General features: G+C 37.2%; 2 protein-coding genes across 3 annotated transcripts; one reads left to right on the forward strand and one right to left on the reverse strand.

The window, feature by feature from the left end:
* Window positions 1–22: 22 nt before the first annotated feature.
* On the reverse strand, window positions 23–1,836 carry LOC149036371 (uncharacterized). 2 transcript variants are annotated; one of them, XM_089190328.1, is made up of 2 exons: window positions 1,269–1,836; window positions 866–979 (listed from the first exon to the last, which is right to left on the reverse strand). In XM_089190328.1, the coding sequence occupies exons 1-2, from the start codon at window positions 1,611–1,613 to the stop codon at window positions 920–922; spliced, it is 405 nt and encodes a 134-aa protein (XP_089046454.1). In that variant the 5' UTR covers window positions 1,614–1,836; the 3' UTR covers window positions 866–919. The 2 variants fall into 2 exon arrangements, with proteins under 2 accessions (XP_089046453.1, XP_089046454.1); XM_089190327.1 differs by having other exon boundaries at window positions 23–1,836.
* Window positions 1,837–9,700: 7,864 nt separating this feature from the next.
* Window positions 9,701–13,316, forward strand: LOC149036372 (uncharacterized). Its single transcript, XM_089190329.1, has 3 exons — window positions 9,701–10,538; window positions 10,685–10,755; window positions 11,424–13,316. The coding sequence occupies exons 1-3, from the start codon at window positions 9,701–9,703 to the stop codon at window positions 11,436–11,438; spliced, it is 924 nt and encodes a 307-aa protein (XP_089046455.1). The 3' UTR covers window positions 11,439–13,316.
* Window positions 13,317–14,020: the final 704 nt, after the last annotated feature.

The raw sequence follows: 14,020 nt of genomic DNA on the forward strand, positions 1-14,020 counted from the left end.
GTTTAGAAATATCACAAATGTGTTGATTAACATTTCATTTAACCCTTTGTATACCAAGGGGGGTGGTATTTATTTGTCACAAAAATGAGTACATTATACAAGAATGCTTGTCAAGCCTGCTCTTTACAACAAAACCCTATAAAACTATATATATTTGGGAAGTGCATTAAAAATTTACTTTCACAACAATTATAGAAATTGACACATGTCAAAATTGTGACGTCACAATAAGCATAATTTGCATAATTATGCAAGTTTCTAAAGGAACTTTGAAATCACCAGCTCTAAACAAACAATTCCAACTTTTGGTTTCTTACTTGAAATTCTAATCACCTTTTAACACAATTTCAAAAGGTAAGAAATATTAATTAGGGCAATAACCCTCCTTTTAGAGAATTTAAGACAGATTAATAATTGCCTTTCATAAAGTAAAAATTGAGTAAAATATAAATGAAATAAGAAATATTCAAAAGATGCAAACAGTTTCTTTATCGGTTATATAGCCAATAGTTATGTACCACACTTGCACAAAACTATGCTCTCACATTAACCAAGAGTTAATTTCTTAATGATCTTCTTCTTCCTCTTTGATATGGCCTCCCTCTTCCTTCTTTTAGCCGACGGGGACCATTTCGACTTTCATCATCATAGTAAAAGTCTCGCAACGTGTGGTACCTTTGAAAACAAGGCTCAGGGCACATTCTAACACCACAAATTGCACAGCTGTATATTGTTTTCACTTTCTGGATATGGACCTTGCAAGTTAGTCTTGTTTCATTGCTCACAAGGTAATGGAAATGATCCCGGTTGAATCTTATGTCAGGGATAGCAACAGGAGTTTCCACAAATCCCGTGTCTCTTCGAAAGCACTTGCCTTGAACTAATGTGCTGACCAGCTCCTTTCTGAACTGCAGTGCTCTTAGACTGGAATGATTCTGGGATTTGGTGTGGAGAATGTGTGCATTTGATACACACACCTCTATCAAATAAAAAAACACTTTGTAATACCAGACTGACCCCTTCATAAGTCTGGCATATGCGACAGTTCGCTGGTCAGACACATCTACACCACCCATATAGGTGTTGTAGAGGTCAATAACACCTGGTCTAGAAAATAAGTAAAATTTAGTAACCAGCCCCATATTTAGGTACAGACTAATCCAGGCCTTCATTTCACTTTCTGTGACTGGATACCAAACAGAGCTTTCTGTTGGCCCTCTCTTCTGTTCTGCATATAAATTAGTCTGACTAACTAACAACTGCCATACCTCTTGTGTGAAAAACAGCTCCAAAAAATCCAAACACGATTTCAGATTTCTTGTAGTGACATTTATTTCAGGTTCTTCACTAAACTCAATATCTACTCTGCGTCCAATTTCTCTAGACCAATCTTCCTCATCCAATTCCACTTCGTTGTCAGTGTGATCTTCCTCTTCCAACTCTTCGCTAGAATCGTCAGAGCTTGATTCCGATGCACCAGAGTAAAATTCCTCATCAGAGGCTCGATGCTCGATGAAATTCGCTAAAGGCAAGTCTTCTTCGTCGATAAATTGAATTTCAACATTGTTTTGATCGTCGAAATGTAGTTCAGCATCACCTTCAAGAGCCGCCATTTTTAAATCTCCCCGTTCAAAACGTCCAAATCACAAAAAGCCTCAAAATTCGCCCAAAAACAAGCTCGATGGAAGAAATCCTCGAAAAAACTAATTAACGACTTTATGTAATTTACATTGAAATGTAGTATTAGTTTCCAGCCCCTCAAAGTGCTCTTTTCAGGCCGCCCGAATGGGGTCTGTATTTAAGTGGCCATATATGGCCACTTGGTACGCAAAGGGTTAACTTTACTGAAATATTCAGCCTGAGATGTAATTTAGATATTCAATCTTCAGATCTTTATTCATAACCCACATAGATTTTGTTATGTCAACGATTGTAGCGTCGCAGTTGTGTCTTCCGTTGTAGTTATGTCCTCACACCTAATAACCAATAGAATGCGGTTTTATTTCTTCCAATCAAAGTGCGTTGTGAACGTGTCTTCTGCGTGTCACTTCCCAACTAGGGGAGGGATGCAATGCAAAATTGTGAGACTATCGTTAAGTTTTCCGCGCTCGAAGGTTGAGAATTTCATGGGCTATTCTTGTTTCATGGGCTTATCCTTGATGCCTTTTGGGACACTTCGGATTGTTGAAAGATTAATATTCTTGTTGCGTTTTTAAGCGCGAAGTATCAGTGAAATTTTCTTCGATACGTTGGAAAGGTTAGGAAGACGAGAATTTGACATTGCCTCGTAGCTTCCCTTATTGGTTTGGAGTGCGCTGGTGATCGAAGTTGTGCTTTTTTGTCGGAACTACTAAAGGAAGGTAAGGTTTCGGTTGCATTTTATGCTAGTATTTTGTTAAATTCAAATATTACAACCATTCTTCAAAGATCACGTTCAAGTTTTGGGCTTAATACTGTAGATTTCATGTGACAGCATGGCGAAGCGTGCGAGTAACTACTAACTTGGATTCATTGAATCCTTCAGTGTCGAGGGCTGATTTTTATATTTTGCGTGGGACATGTAAAACTAGATGTTACATAATTGAAAAACAGGGCAGATCTCGGTGTTTCAATGCCCAAAAATGTGTGATTTTCTCCATCTCATTGTGCCTACAATGATGGCTATTATGGATACAGTGGAAGACATGTATTCATTGTAAATGTATGGGACTACGCAAAAATTCAACCTCTGGTATGGTTGATGTCAAATATCACATATCCTGGGAGGTTAACTCACAAACTGCTAACTCGTATGATGAAGATCTGGTCTCTTTCATAAAGGATAGGGTGCTGTCTCCCAATGCTCTCCAACAAGTAACAGTTGGGTTACAATATATTAAATCATGCTCTTTGCTCACCCAGAAGGGACAGAATTGCAGCAAAATTACTCTTCACTTAATAATTGGTGCTTTGCTATTTAAATCAGTGGCTGACATATGCCACTTTCTTTATTTTGATCAATTTAGAGTAAAGTCCCCTGTACCAAATTATAAGGAATATGATAACAATATGTATGTTATATGTTACCACATTATCCATACTTTTTCAGCTATATTTCACAAACATTAAAATGAAATAAACACTAATTCATGCAGAAATGAATACTTAATTCAATACAGACTATTGCCTACTATTAGCAATTATTGCTCCTACATGTGTTAGCAAGAACTTGGTCTTGTTGGCATTCATTGTGAGCATTTGGCGATCTGTATATTAGTGGAGAAACTCTCTGCAACTATCTTTGCTAAGAAAATACCAATCCTTTCACCCTTACTAAATATCATTCATACAGGCATGGATGAGAACCAGCAGCAAAGCAAAGAAAACAAAAGTGCTGATGAGGTGGTAAGCTCTATTCTAAACATTTTCTTGGCGAATTATGCACTAGTTATAAAAAGGTATATGTTGTGCTTAATTTTTGTCCTTGGTATAAACATCATTTTCCTTTGGTTTTGTTAATGATATGAATGAAAAATGCATTTTGTGTAAAGAAAGATAAAATTTAGCTCCTAGCCTAAGTTATGATGAGATGATGTGTCACTATCAATTTGGCCTCTATTAAAAGTAAAAGAATTAAACTAAGGATAAAACTAAACCACAGCATACCTATACTAAACCCTCAGCCTATTTGTATCAATATTACTATTTTTTCTGGTGTTCACCCAATAGATTCAATCCACTCACAGACAAATATGGCACCTGTGCATTTTACTATTACTCTTAGGCTAAGGCACTCGTAGAAAGCAATATTTCACAAAACAACAACATTATGTATGCAAGGTTTAAATTTTTCAGACCTTTACTGCTTGTTTTTATGATTGGTTCCTGTATTTTCTTGCACAAAGAGTTCTGGTTGAATGTACCAGTCACCATGTTTTTTGGTATGGTGGTTTACAGTAATTGTTGTATGAAGTAACCTTCACCAATATTAATTTTGTGAACTTGTCACTGACAAAGAGCTAGTTCATGATTAGACATTGATCGTTTCATTAATTGCCATGCTCTACATTTATCATTGAAGTACTGATTAGCTCCTTTGCCATCAGTAATTGCATTAAAGATACTGTGTTAGAAATCACAGCACTGTACCCCAAAATCTAATGTCGTCCTCAGCACAATCTCATTTTTTGAGCAAGGCAAAAGTAAAAATCAAACAAGACCACACAGACATCATCACAGAGACAACATTGCTATGTATAATGTTTATATAGTTAGTTACATAAAAGATACTCTATTCATTAATTCTGTGTCAATACTCACCCTCGTAGCAGCTATAATTTTTAGCCAACTTGGGAAATAGTGGCCTAAAATGGACCCTTTTGGACATCTGAACTTTTAAATTTCCAGGGGAAGGTTCCCCAGACTTTGCCATCCAAGTGGGAATAAATGGCTGTCACACTGTCATTTTGGTCCCTCCCAGCTGCTCAAACGTCGTCCCTCCTTTCCACAATCTTACCAAAGCCCCCATATGTGTAGTAATAAAAACATTGAAGTGAAGTGTGCTATCTCAGCAAGAGGTGATAATCATGCACACTTTTAAGTGAGTCATCATAGCAGATGTTTGGTGAGGTATTGCATTCTGTGCTCAAAATCTAGTTCATGTAGACCTGGGAAAAAAGAATGGGGTGTAGCAGCCATTCATGTTGTTTAATTGCTCTAAGCTCTAATTCGATACTACTGTTCATTTGGCTATCTTTCTTGCCAATACTGTTTCGTTATTTGGGTTTTCTTGAAGACACTTCCCATTGAGAAGAAGCATTATATGTGTTTACAAATTAGAAGTAAAGAAAAGTGAAAAAAAAGTAGGAGAGTGACAGGATGGTATCAAAGACAGTGGTACAATTTTTTTTTGCAGGGGGGTCATTTTTTTATTTTTGAATCAGAGTTTTAGCCTAAGTATGTCTAAGTTTCTACACTTGTTGTTTAGTCTTGTGACTTCTTGCTTTAAGAAGTGAGGTAAAATTGTTTGAATTTGTTTTTTTCATTACAGCCACTTGAGTCTGTAAATGGAAAGAAAACACTGAAAAATGATGGTAGGGAATACATTGCTTGCACTATAAAGTATTGAAAGTAATTTGCAACTCTCTATATTTGTTATTTTTAATTGACATGCTTTGCACAGGTGTTGTGGGGTTAGTGGAGAAGTTAACTGTATTTCAAAAATTAAATCACTTTAAATTGCAGTGAAAGCTATTACTTTTATAGTTATAAAAGTATCAAAGGTAACTTCTCTGAGAACCTTCTCCAGTGTCTGTGATATAGAAGTGTCCACTAAATATAGGTTCATTTATTAAGAAATGTGGGAAGAATAGTATGCAACTGAAAATACAAGTAAGGACTGGAAAAGAATATTTGTTCCTTGCTAGTAATCTCAGAACAGCTGTGTGAAGCTGGAAATTAACAGTGCTGGAATACAACAGTAAATCCTGCTGATAAACTGAGAACAGCTGTGTGGGGCTGGAAATTAACAGTGCTGGAATACAATAGTTAACTCCTGCTGAGAAACTGAGAACAGCTGAGAGGGGCTGGAAAATAACAGTGCTGGGATACAACAGTTATCCACTACTGAAATTCAGAAACAGGAAACTTTTAAATACTTTTGTGCAACAATATACTGAGCATGCAGTAATATCTTCCATTGCCTCAATTCCAGTTACTTGTAGAAAGGTCATCTCAGAACCATTAAATAGGATCTGTTTTACCCGTTATGGAAGAAAAAATCTTAACCCTTTAACCCCTAAAAGTGACCAGCTTCTAATTTCTCCTTACAATATCTCCCCTGAATCAAACATTGAGTTCATGAGAATAAAGGAAATGACCAACAATTTATAAATCTCTTGATTTTTATAAAAACTCTCTTTGTCAGGGCTTCAGGAAATGTATAGAGAACAGTAAGGAGAATATGCATAATGATGTTAGGGTGTAAAGGGGTAATCAATAAATGTATGTTAAAGGTAGCAATCTTCTATAACTATTACTTATTCACAAATACTATATTTTATTTAGCAGATTGTAGCTTCAATGGATGCCAGAAATATTTTTATGAAAAACTGGCAGATACAGTTTTGTATTGTACTCCAGGATATACATCTTTCCCAAAAGATGGTATTTCTTCAGAGAAGAATGAAAACTTAAATGCTTTCTTTAATCAGTATAAAAGACGATTTTTTGAACGACGTAGCCTGAAAAGACCAGTCTACACACTAAAACTTGACCAAGAAGGTAAGATTGTCCGTGACAAAAATGGCATCCTTGTTGTTTTGGTCAACAGTTATGTTCAAGGAGAGCTTAAGACTACAAAGCAACTTCTCTACAGAGAGGCTGTAGATGGTGTATTAAGCAGTTTACACTACATTAAAGGTGTCCTTGGAGAGGATACTTGCCTCCCTGGAGGGGTGAATGCCTTGAGTAGGCTATTCAATCAAAAATATGTATTTAAGGGTATTTTCAACCTTATTAGGGCCTTCTTGGCTCGATGCTCAACATGTCAGGTCAACAACCCCTTGCCAATGCGAGTGCTTCCCCCTCCTGTCCCCATTAGATCTTTTCGCCCCCATTCCAGACTACAGTGTGACCTTATTGACATGGCCCCAAAGAAGCACCGTAGTTTTATGCAGAATAATTGTTGGAGCTACCGTTACATTCTAACAGTCAAGTGCTGTTTCTCAAAGTTTTGTTGGCTGTTCCCGTTAAAAACAAAGTCTGCAGAAGAAGTGTATGCCGTTCTGAAGGCCTTGTTCATCAAGGAAGGGTCACCTACTGTAATTCAGTCAGATAATGGTGGTGAATTCATTGGAGAGGTAGTGCAAAAACTTTGCAAAGAATTTGAAGTTTGCATGGTTCATGGTAGGCCACACCACCCACAGTCTCAAGGCCAGATAGAAAATCTCAACAAGCAAGTCAAAAGGTTACTTGCAAGGTTTTTACAACAGTTGCCTAGAGATCTTCAGGCCAATGTCTGGCCTTTACTACTCTCTGCTATTGCAGACCTTTTGAATTGCAAGTGGCACAGCACAATTAATGATGTGCCTTTTGGAATATATAAGAACCGTGAGCCTTCCTGCTTGGTGGACTACATCATCCCAGATGATAGTATGTGGACAGAAAGTATTGAAGATGGTTGCCTTTAGGATTATGAATTTTCATCAGAAGATTTCATTGAACTTGAGAGACATGGGGAAAGCACTTCCATGAATAAATCTAAATTAGAAGAGATAACAGAGGCCATCCTGCAAATTTCTTCTGAGACCATATTATTGTCCGCATTGGGTGTTTCAGCTAAGCAGCTGTCAGCAGCTGTTAAGAAGATAGTGCAAGGAAATTCACATTCTCCACCTTCTCACAGTCACAACAACATCCCACTTCAATCAGTGGATTCAGAGGCAGAATTCCAGGTAGAGAGCATCACGAAATACCTCTTCAACTTGAGTGAAGAATACAAATCTAAGATGGTGGATGTGCTTGAAGCAACAGAACACACCATTCAAAAGAATCACAAACGGGCTCTTAAGAGGGCTAAAGAGCGGGAATTTAAGGTGGGAGACAAAGTTCTCTTCCAAAATCCACGTTCAGAAGGATTGCATTTTTCAAAGCATGATCCCTTTCAGCCCTTGAATGTTCTGGGGGTCATCAAAGAGGTGCGTCCTGGAGGAATGTTCAAGGTGGAGAAAGAATGTGGAGAGCAATTGGTAGTTAAATCCATTTTTGGTGGCCAGATGGTTTTGTTCAAGGAAAAGCAGTGTGAACTTCCCCTTTGTGAAACACCCCCCAAGTTATCTTTGCTGAATATGCACAATTTCATTTCAGAGTTTGGCCTAACTGTGCGTAAGGAGATGTATAATCAAAGTCTAAGGTTGAGGAAAGTGGCTCACCATAGAAGTATTGATGATTTATTGGAGAGTTATTGTCAGGTTCTGGATTATGGACTCCTTGCCATGGTATCGTCGTTTTCTGACAGAGAGGAAGAAGAAGCTGTGTTTCACCAGAAGTTTGTAACTGGACTTCAAACTTTACAGGCTTCGGGTTTTCAGTACTTTCTCTATGGTACAATCTTTTGGGAGAGAGACAGAAAGCAAAACCTGGGAAAGTCAATTCTAAGTCATCTCACCAGTTACGAGGAACACTCTGACTGCTTGTCGTGCGTTGGAGAGCAAAAAGAAACTCCATGCTTTCATCCCTGCTGCCAGAATCTTGTGCTTCAGATGGCTGTTAACTGTGGGCTCTTCTGTGTAACAATAGATGGTTGCATTGTACCATCTGATGATAGTATAATGAAAACATCTCAGACAGCTCCAAAGGAAACCCCTCTGTTAAGTAGCCATACAACTGAGGCTAGTACTTCATGCCATGATAAAGACAGTATCAAAAGACCTAGCACCCAAGTCGGTGTTGATGAGCCAGTGTTCAATAAGGATGATCTGCTTGACCATACAAATGATGTAAATGTTGATGTTGGATCCAACAGATGCAGTACACCCCAAGGAAGTCTGAAAACCCATGAAGTCACCCTTGGTGAGCCATCCACATCATTGCTGTTCATGCCAGGAAGCAATCAAGGAATGCTATGGAAGCCAGCTGAGTTGAAGGACAAGTGTCAGCAACATCTAGAGAACATTGATCCTTATTGCAGTGAACTGGCCAAGTTTGTAATGCCCTTGAAGGGCTTTCTTGCAGCCATAAATCCTTCTCAAGATAATGCCACAGAAAGAAGTAACTTGAGGTACTTTTTAAAGATTATTGACAAGCATGCAAATAAAGATGTACAGAGCCAAGTGTGCCTAAGTAGCAACAATGGCAGTCAGGAGTGTATGCAAGTTCAAGGGTACAGCTCATTCTGTGGACTTTGTGCAATGAACAATGCAATAGGTTGTTCCAGGAAAGGACCTACTATGTTCAATTTGTTTGACCTAGATTTGGCAGCAGACATCATTTGGTTAAAACAGGTTTGTGAAGTTGGCTGTGGATTTTCTGTACCTTTAGAGCCTATGCGGGGTCTTGATGGTGACTACAGTATTTTAGCAATGGAGGATGCAGCAATTAGGAAGAACTGTACATTTCAAAGACTAGATTTACCCTTGAGGGCACTTGTGGATGGTGCTGCAATTAATTCCCTTGACACCAGCAGTCTCCAGGAATTTTATTCCCTTCTTCTGGGATTGTTCCAGGCAGATGAGAGACCATCACTCATTGTGAGGACAAAGGAATATCACTTTGTTACTCTGCTCTTTAAAGCAGATGCAATTGTACTTCTTGATAGTCGCAGGACATCTGCTCTTCCACTGTCCCTTAAAGATGGCCTAGGTTACATTCAGAGAGAAGCATATCAGAACCCAGATTTTGCTGCTGTAAACCTTCAAGGGCCTGGAACTTATGGCAATCCTGTGAGAGTGAATGACTTGCCAGAAGTTAAGCTGCACACAAATTTTCATTGCACACTGGATGAGGTGTGGGATTTAAGCAGTACTATAAGTGATGATACCATCATTGCCACACTCCATGGACAAGTCAAAGCAAAAGATGTTCGTACCCTCAAGCCAGGTAACCAAATAAATGATGTCGTGATCAACTACATTGGTCCATTCTTAATGAGTCAGAAAAGGATGTGTATGTGGCAAGCACCTTTTGGCTAAATCACTGCAGCTAAGAGCTGGGTGTTAAGGAAATGCTTAGGTGTGATTTTCACAAGTATGAAAAGTTTGTATTTCCTGTTCATTGCCCTGGTCACTGGTGGTGTGTCTTAATAGACAGGCCAATGAAGTTGTATGGGGAATTTGACTCCCTTTGTAAAGATCGAAGGAGTGATTATGTTTTTCAGGTCTTGTGCAGGGAATTCAAAACTGCAAATATTGATATTTCTTCATTTCGAAGGTTAAGTCAGGAGGAAAGAGAAAAGTTGCCTTCTCAAGGACAGAATGTTTTTGACTGTGGTGTCTTTGCATTGGGTTTTATCAGTGCATTTGTCAACAACTTGGAAATGAATTTCAGCTTAAGGGATATGCCATTCCTGCGGAATTCATTTGCGAAAATTATCATGAATGGGCAACCAGTATGTGACATTAAAAATTGTCCCAGTACCCAAGAAAGTTGTCATCCAGCTTGTGAAGAAGGTGGCCATGGAAGTGTCCTTGGGCTAGTTGGTTGCTCTACCATTGAAACTATGAGATGTAGGGGTCAAGAGAATATTTGCAGTGACAAAGAATCTGGAGTAAGTGGTACAGGACTTATACATTGTGCTGGTGAAAACAGCAGTGCAAGAATAGGTGAAGATGGAATTAAGAAATGCAGAACAGGAGTGAGTCCATTTAGTCCTGACAAAACCATGGAAGAGGTTTCTGTTGGTTTTGGTGTTGCTTTTCCTGGTAAGTATGAATTAGGGGATTTTGAGAAGGATTATGAAGATATGGAAGATGATCCATTTGTTGTCCCCCCTCCTCTTCTGCCATTAGACATTCAACTACGGGACAAAGACACAGAGTTGTCAAATGAAAACAATATTCAAGGTAATTAATATGTTGACCATTTTCACTCTTTGTCTCTTTGTTTTTGTAATATGAATTTTTTGCTATATTGTTCCATAATTATTCATCTCTATAAACCTTGTTTTTTTGTTATTTGCTAAAGAGAGCATTGTTGTGCCTTTTTACAGCCAGTGAACCAGATGATGAAGATTTGGTCTTGTATGAGCTCCTCAAGCCTCCTTATGATGCTTCTCACGAGGTATGCAGAATTTGTGAGTGATCTGTGGTTTTCTTCTGCTTGGGTTTTCTCTTACATTATTATTATAATTATTATTATTATTATTATCATCATCGTCATTATCATTATTATTTTTTTTACCGCTGTTGTTGTTGTATACTATGCAGAGATGTTCTTGTAACATGCCCAGTAGTTTAGGGGAATATCATTATTATTATTACTATTATTATAATCATTTTATATTATGCAGAGATGTTCTTGTTAACATGTCAAGTAGTTTAGGGGAATATCATTATTGTTCTTATTATTAAATTATTATTATTATTATTATTATTTTAGTACTATTACTTTTGTGTTTTGTTTCCCTTTGATGACTAGTTTTGGATGTTTTTTATTGCCTTGTGTCTGCAATGAATTTTAAGTTAAATTATTATAAATACATCTAATGATTAATAGTCCTTTAATTGCTAAATTTGTTTGTTGGGTTAACATAATGATGCGGTTGTTTTCATTGTCCCTTGAGTTAATTTATAGCATATCATCATTAACATACTGATACTTGGTAAGTGGTACTTACCCGATGAAATTAAGCCAAATGTGCATTTTAATACGAATTTGGTGAAGACAGTCTTTCACAAGCCAAGTGTCATTAGATTTTCTTTCCTAATGGAGACTGATTTTCTTCACAGCTTCCAACCCTATAGATGCTCTATTCTAAAGAAGAAAGGAAGGTATTCCAAGGCCTTAACCCCATCACTGAGCAATATCTTTTCAAACTAAGGAAGGAGAAAGGGATAAATGTTCCAAGAGGGTGTTACCATGCAGTGATGACAACAGAAGAAATGGTAGATTTTGATTACTGGAGGCAGGTAAGGAAGGGGAAGTCGAGACAAAGATTTTTCCATTACAGGTGGGATAGAGCCTTCGAAGTTTGGACCAAGGAGACCACAGAAGAGTTGATAGATGTGGCAAGTATCTTAGAGCGAGTTGATAGTGATGGATGGGTCTTATTGAACATCACAGAACAGTATCACTATGAAATGTGGAGAGACTGGAAATGGAGGCAACTTGAGGAGAAAGACCTTTTGTAATTTTAAATAAAATCAATAAGGCAAGCTATTTGGCACAGTGTAATACTAATAATTAACCCTTTAACTCCCATGTGTGACCAAGACAGAATTTCTCTTTACACTATCAATACAATATCAAGCAGACAAGTGATGAGAATGAAGAAAATTATTGATAAGGGGATTATTAGTTGATCCAATACCAAATTCTCAAAACTAACATCACAAGAACTATATGGCAGACAGTAAGGAGAAATACTAATGAGATCTTGGGAGTTTAAGGGTTAAACACTTAATGGGTCATGTGTTCATTCTAACAGTTTCAATTGGGTTTTGAAGCATGCTTAATTCAAGTCATATCCAAAATTCCCTTGCTCCACATTGTGAATTGTACTTAGACATGGCCAGAGAACATCAACAGAGAATGTGACCTCTTAAGCATGTTCGCATCAGACCTATGAATTTGTCCACAAAACTTCCTTTGGAATTGTTGAGTTCCAGAGTTTCACATCTAGTGCATTTCCAGAGCAGTAGAATTTAAAAAAATTGACACAAACATTTAAATTGCAAAGAATTTATTTAAAACCTTTATGTTTACAGCAACCCACATAAAAAGAAATCTTACCAACAATTATGAATGAATTAGTGAATAAAATAGCCTTGACTCCTCAATCTGGTGTCAACTGCTTTATTTTATTCAAAAGTATATAAGGGTAAATTGGAGAGTTACTTAATGTGATCTGTGAAATAATATTGAATAATTAGAGCCAAACAGTTGCAAGTAAGTAGGAAGGTAGAATGGATTTATGGTATATTAGTGCACTATGGTCCACTTTAAATTTCACAAATTCCAAAAAAACTATTTCACCTGAAGTTATTTGCTTGAATTATTTGTAGTGAAGATGTTTATTTCCATAGAAGTGTTGCATGTTCAAGTACAACTGGAGCAGTTTTTTTTTTAACTATCCATTTGTGTTCGTTAAATGAGCAATTTCAGCTTGAATTTTTAGTTAGATTAATGGATTGCACATGTTGTGTGCACAAGTGTTTATTTGTTGCAAACACTTACAGTGTATCCTATTTATCAAGAGAATTTTGTCAACAAAGGACATCATAGCAGGAAAAAGGTAACCAAAATTTGTATGAAACATTAAAAAAGGAACAACGAGCGTGATTTTACTTAACCCATGAAACAGTATGTAAACAAACTTGTATGACACCAGCGGCATGTTTGATTGTTGGATCACCCCCATGTTGTGTGTGGAAAACATGACATAAGCCAAAAATTTTTGTAACGCATAGTAGTCTATCAATTTCATTGGTTGGAGAAAATCACTCTATGTTCATCTACAATATCTTGTCGAGAAATAAATTATGACAGAGCTTTGCCTTAGCATGAGCATGAATGATATTGCTCAATTGTCTTCTTTAGTGAGGCATGTAATTGATGAGGAGAAAGTAATACCTGTTTATATTGTCATCTGTTAAAAATTTGATTAAATCTGAATTACTTAGGGTTGGTTATCTTTATTTCCTCATATAGGCATCTCGCTTTTTGGGCAGATGTCTCTCTGGAATGAAATTTATTTTTTTCCATTTTCATCTTAATTGGAAAGGCCAAAAAATACAACAACAAAAACCACATCAAGTCTAATATTAAGGCGACAAAGTCTCTGTGAACCAGTTTAATTGCAGTATTACTCAGAGTGCTTTTCAATTGAGTACTGTGAAACCAAAACCAAAGTAACTGCAATGGCCAGTCAGAAAAAGGGAAATATCACATGGAACCAATCAGGACTCAAAGTAAATACATGCAAATGGCCTGAAGTGCAGAAAAATGCGAGGAACAAAGTTATGATTGATTTTGGGTTTGCATCTGATTGGTTGAGAGGATGGTGCAAGATTTCTGGGCCAATCACAGAGCATACTTGGGCAAAACCATCACAATCTTGGATTACTTTTGACACTCAATTGAAAATTGCTCTATCCAAAGCGGTTCCTTGCTTTTCTTTTGAGGCATATATTATGTCTCTCAAAGGGGACAGTGGGTTTAATTCACATTTGAAATCCAAATTCAAAGAATTTTTAGCACACTTAAACAAACGTGGGTGACACTGCCATAGGTTCAATTTTTCTAGGTTCAAAAAATTTTTAAAGTAGTCTTTTGAGTTTCGTTCAAGATTGCAATTAAAAATAGAGAGAACCTTCAAATTCTCACA

Source organism: Pocillopora damicornis, chromosome 12 (genome assembly GCF_964200805.1).
Source record: "Pocillopora damicornis chromosome 12, jaPocDami1.2, whole genome shotgun sequence".
NCBI classification, from domain to species: Eukaryota; Metazoa; Cnidaria; class Anthozoa; order Scleractinia; family Pocilloporidae; genus Pocillopora; species Pocillopora damicornis.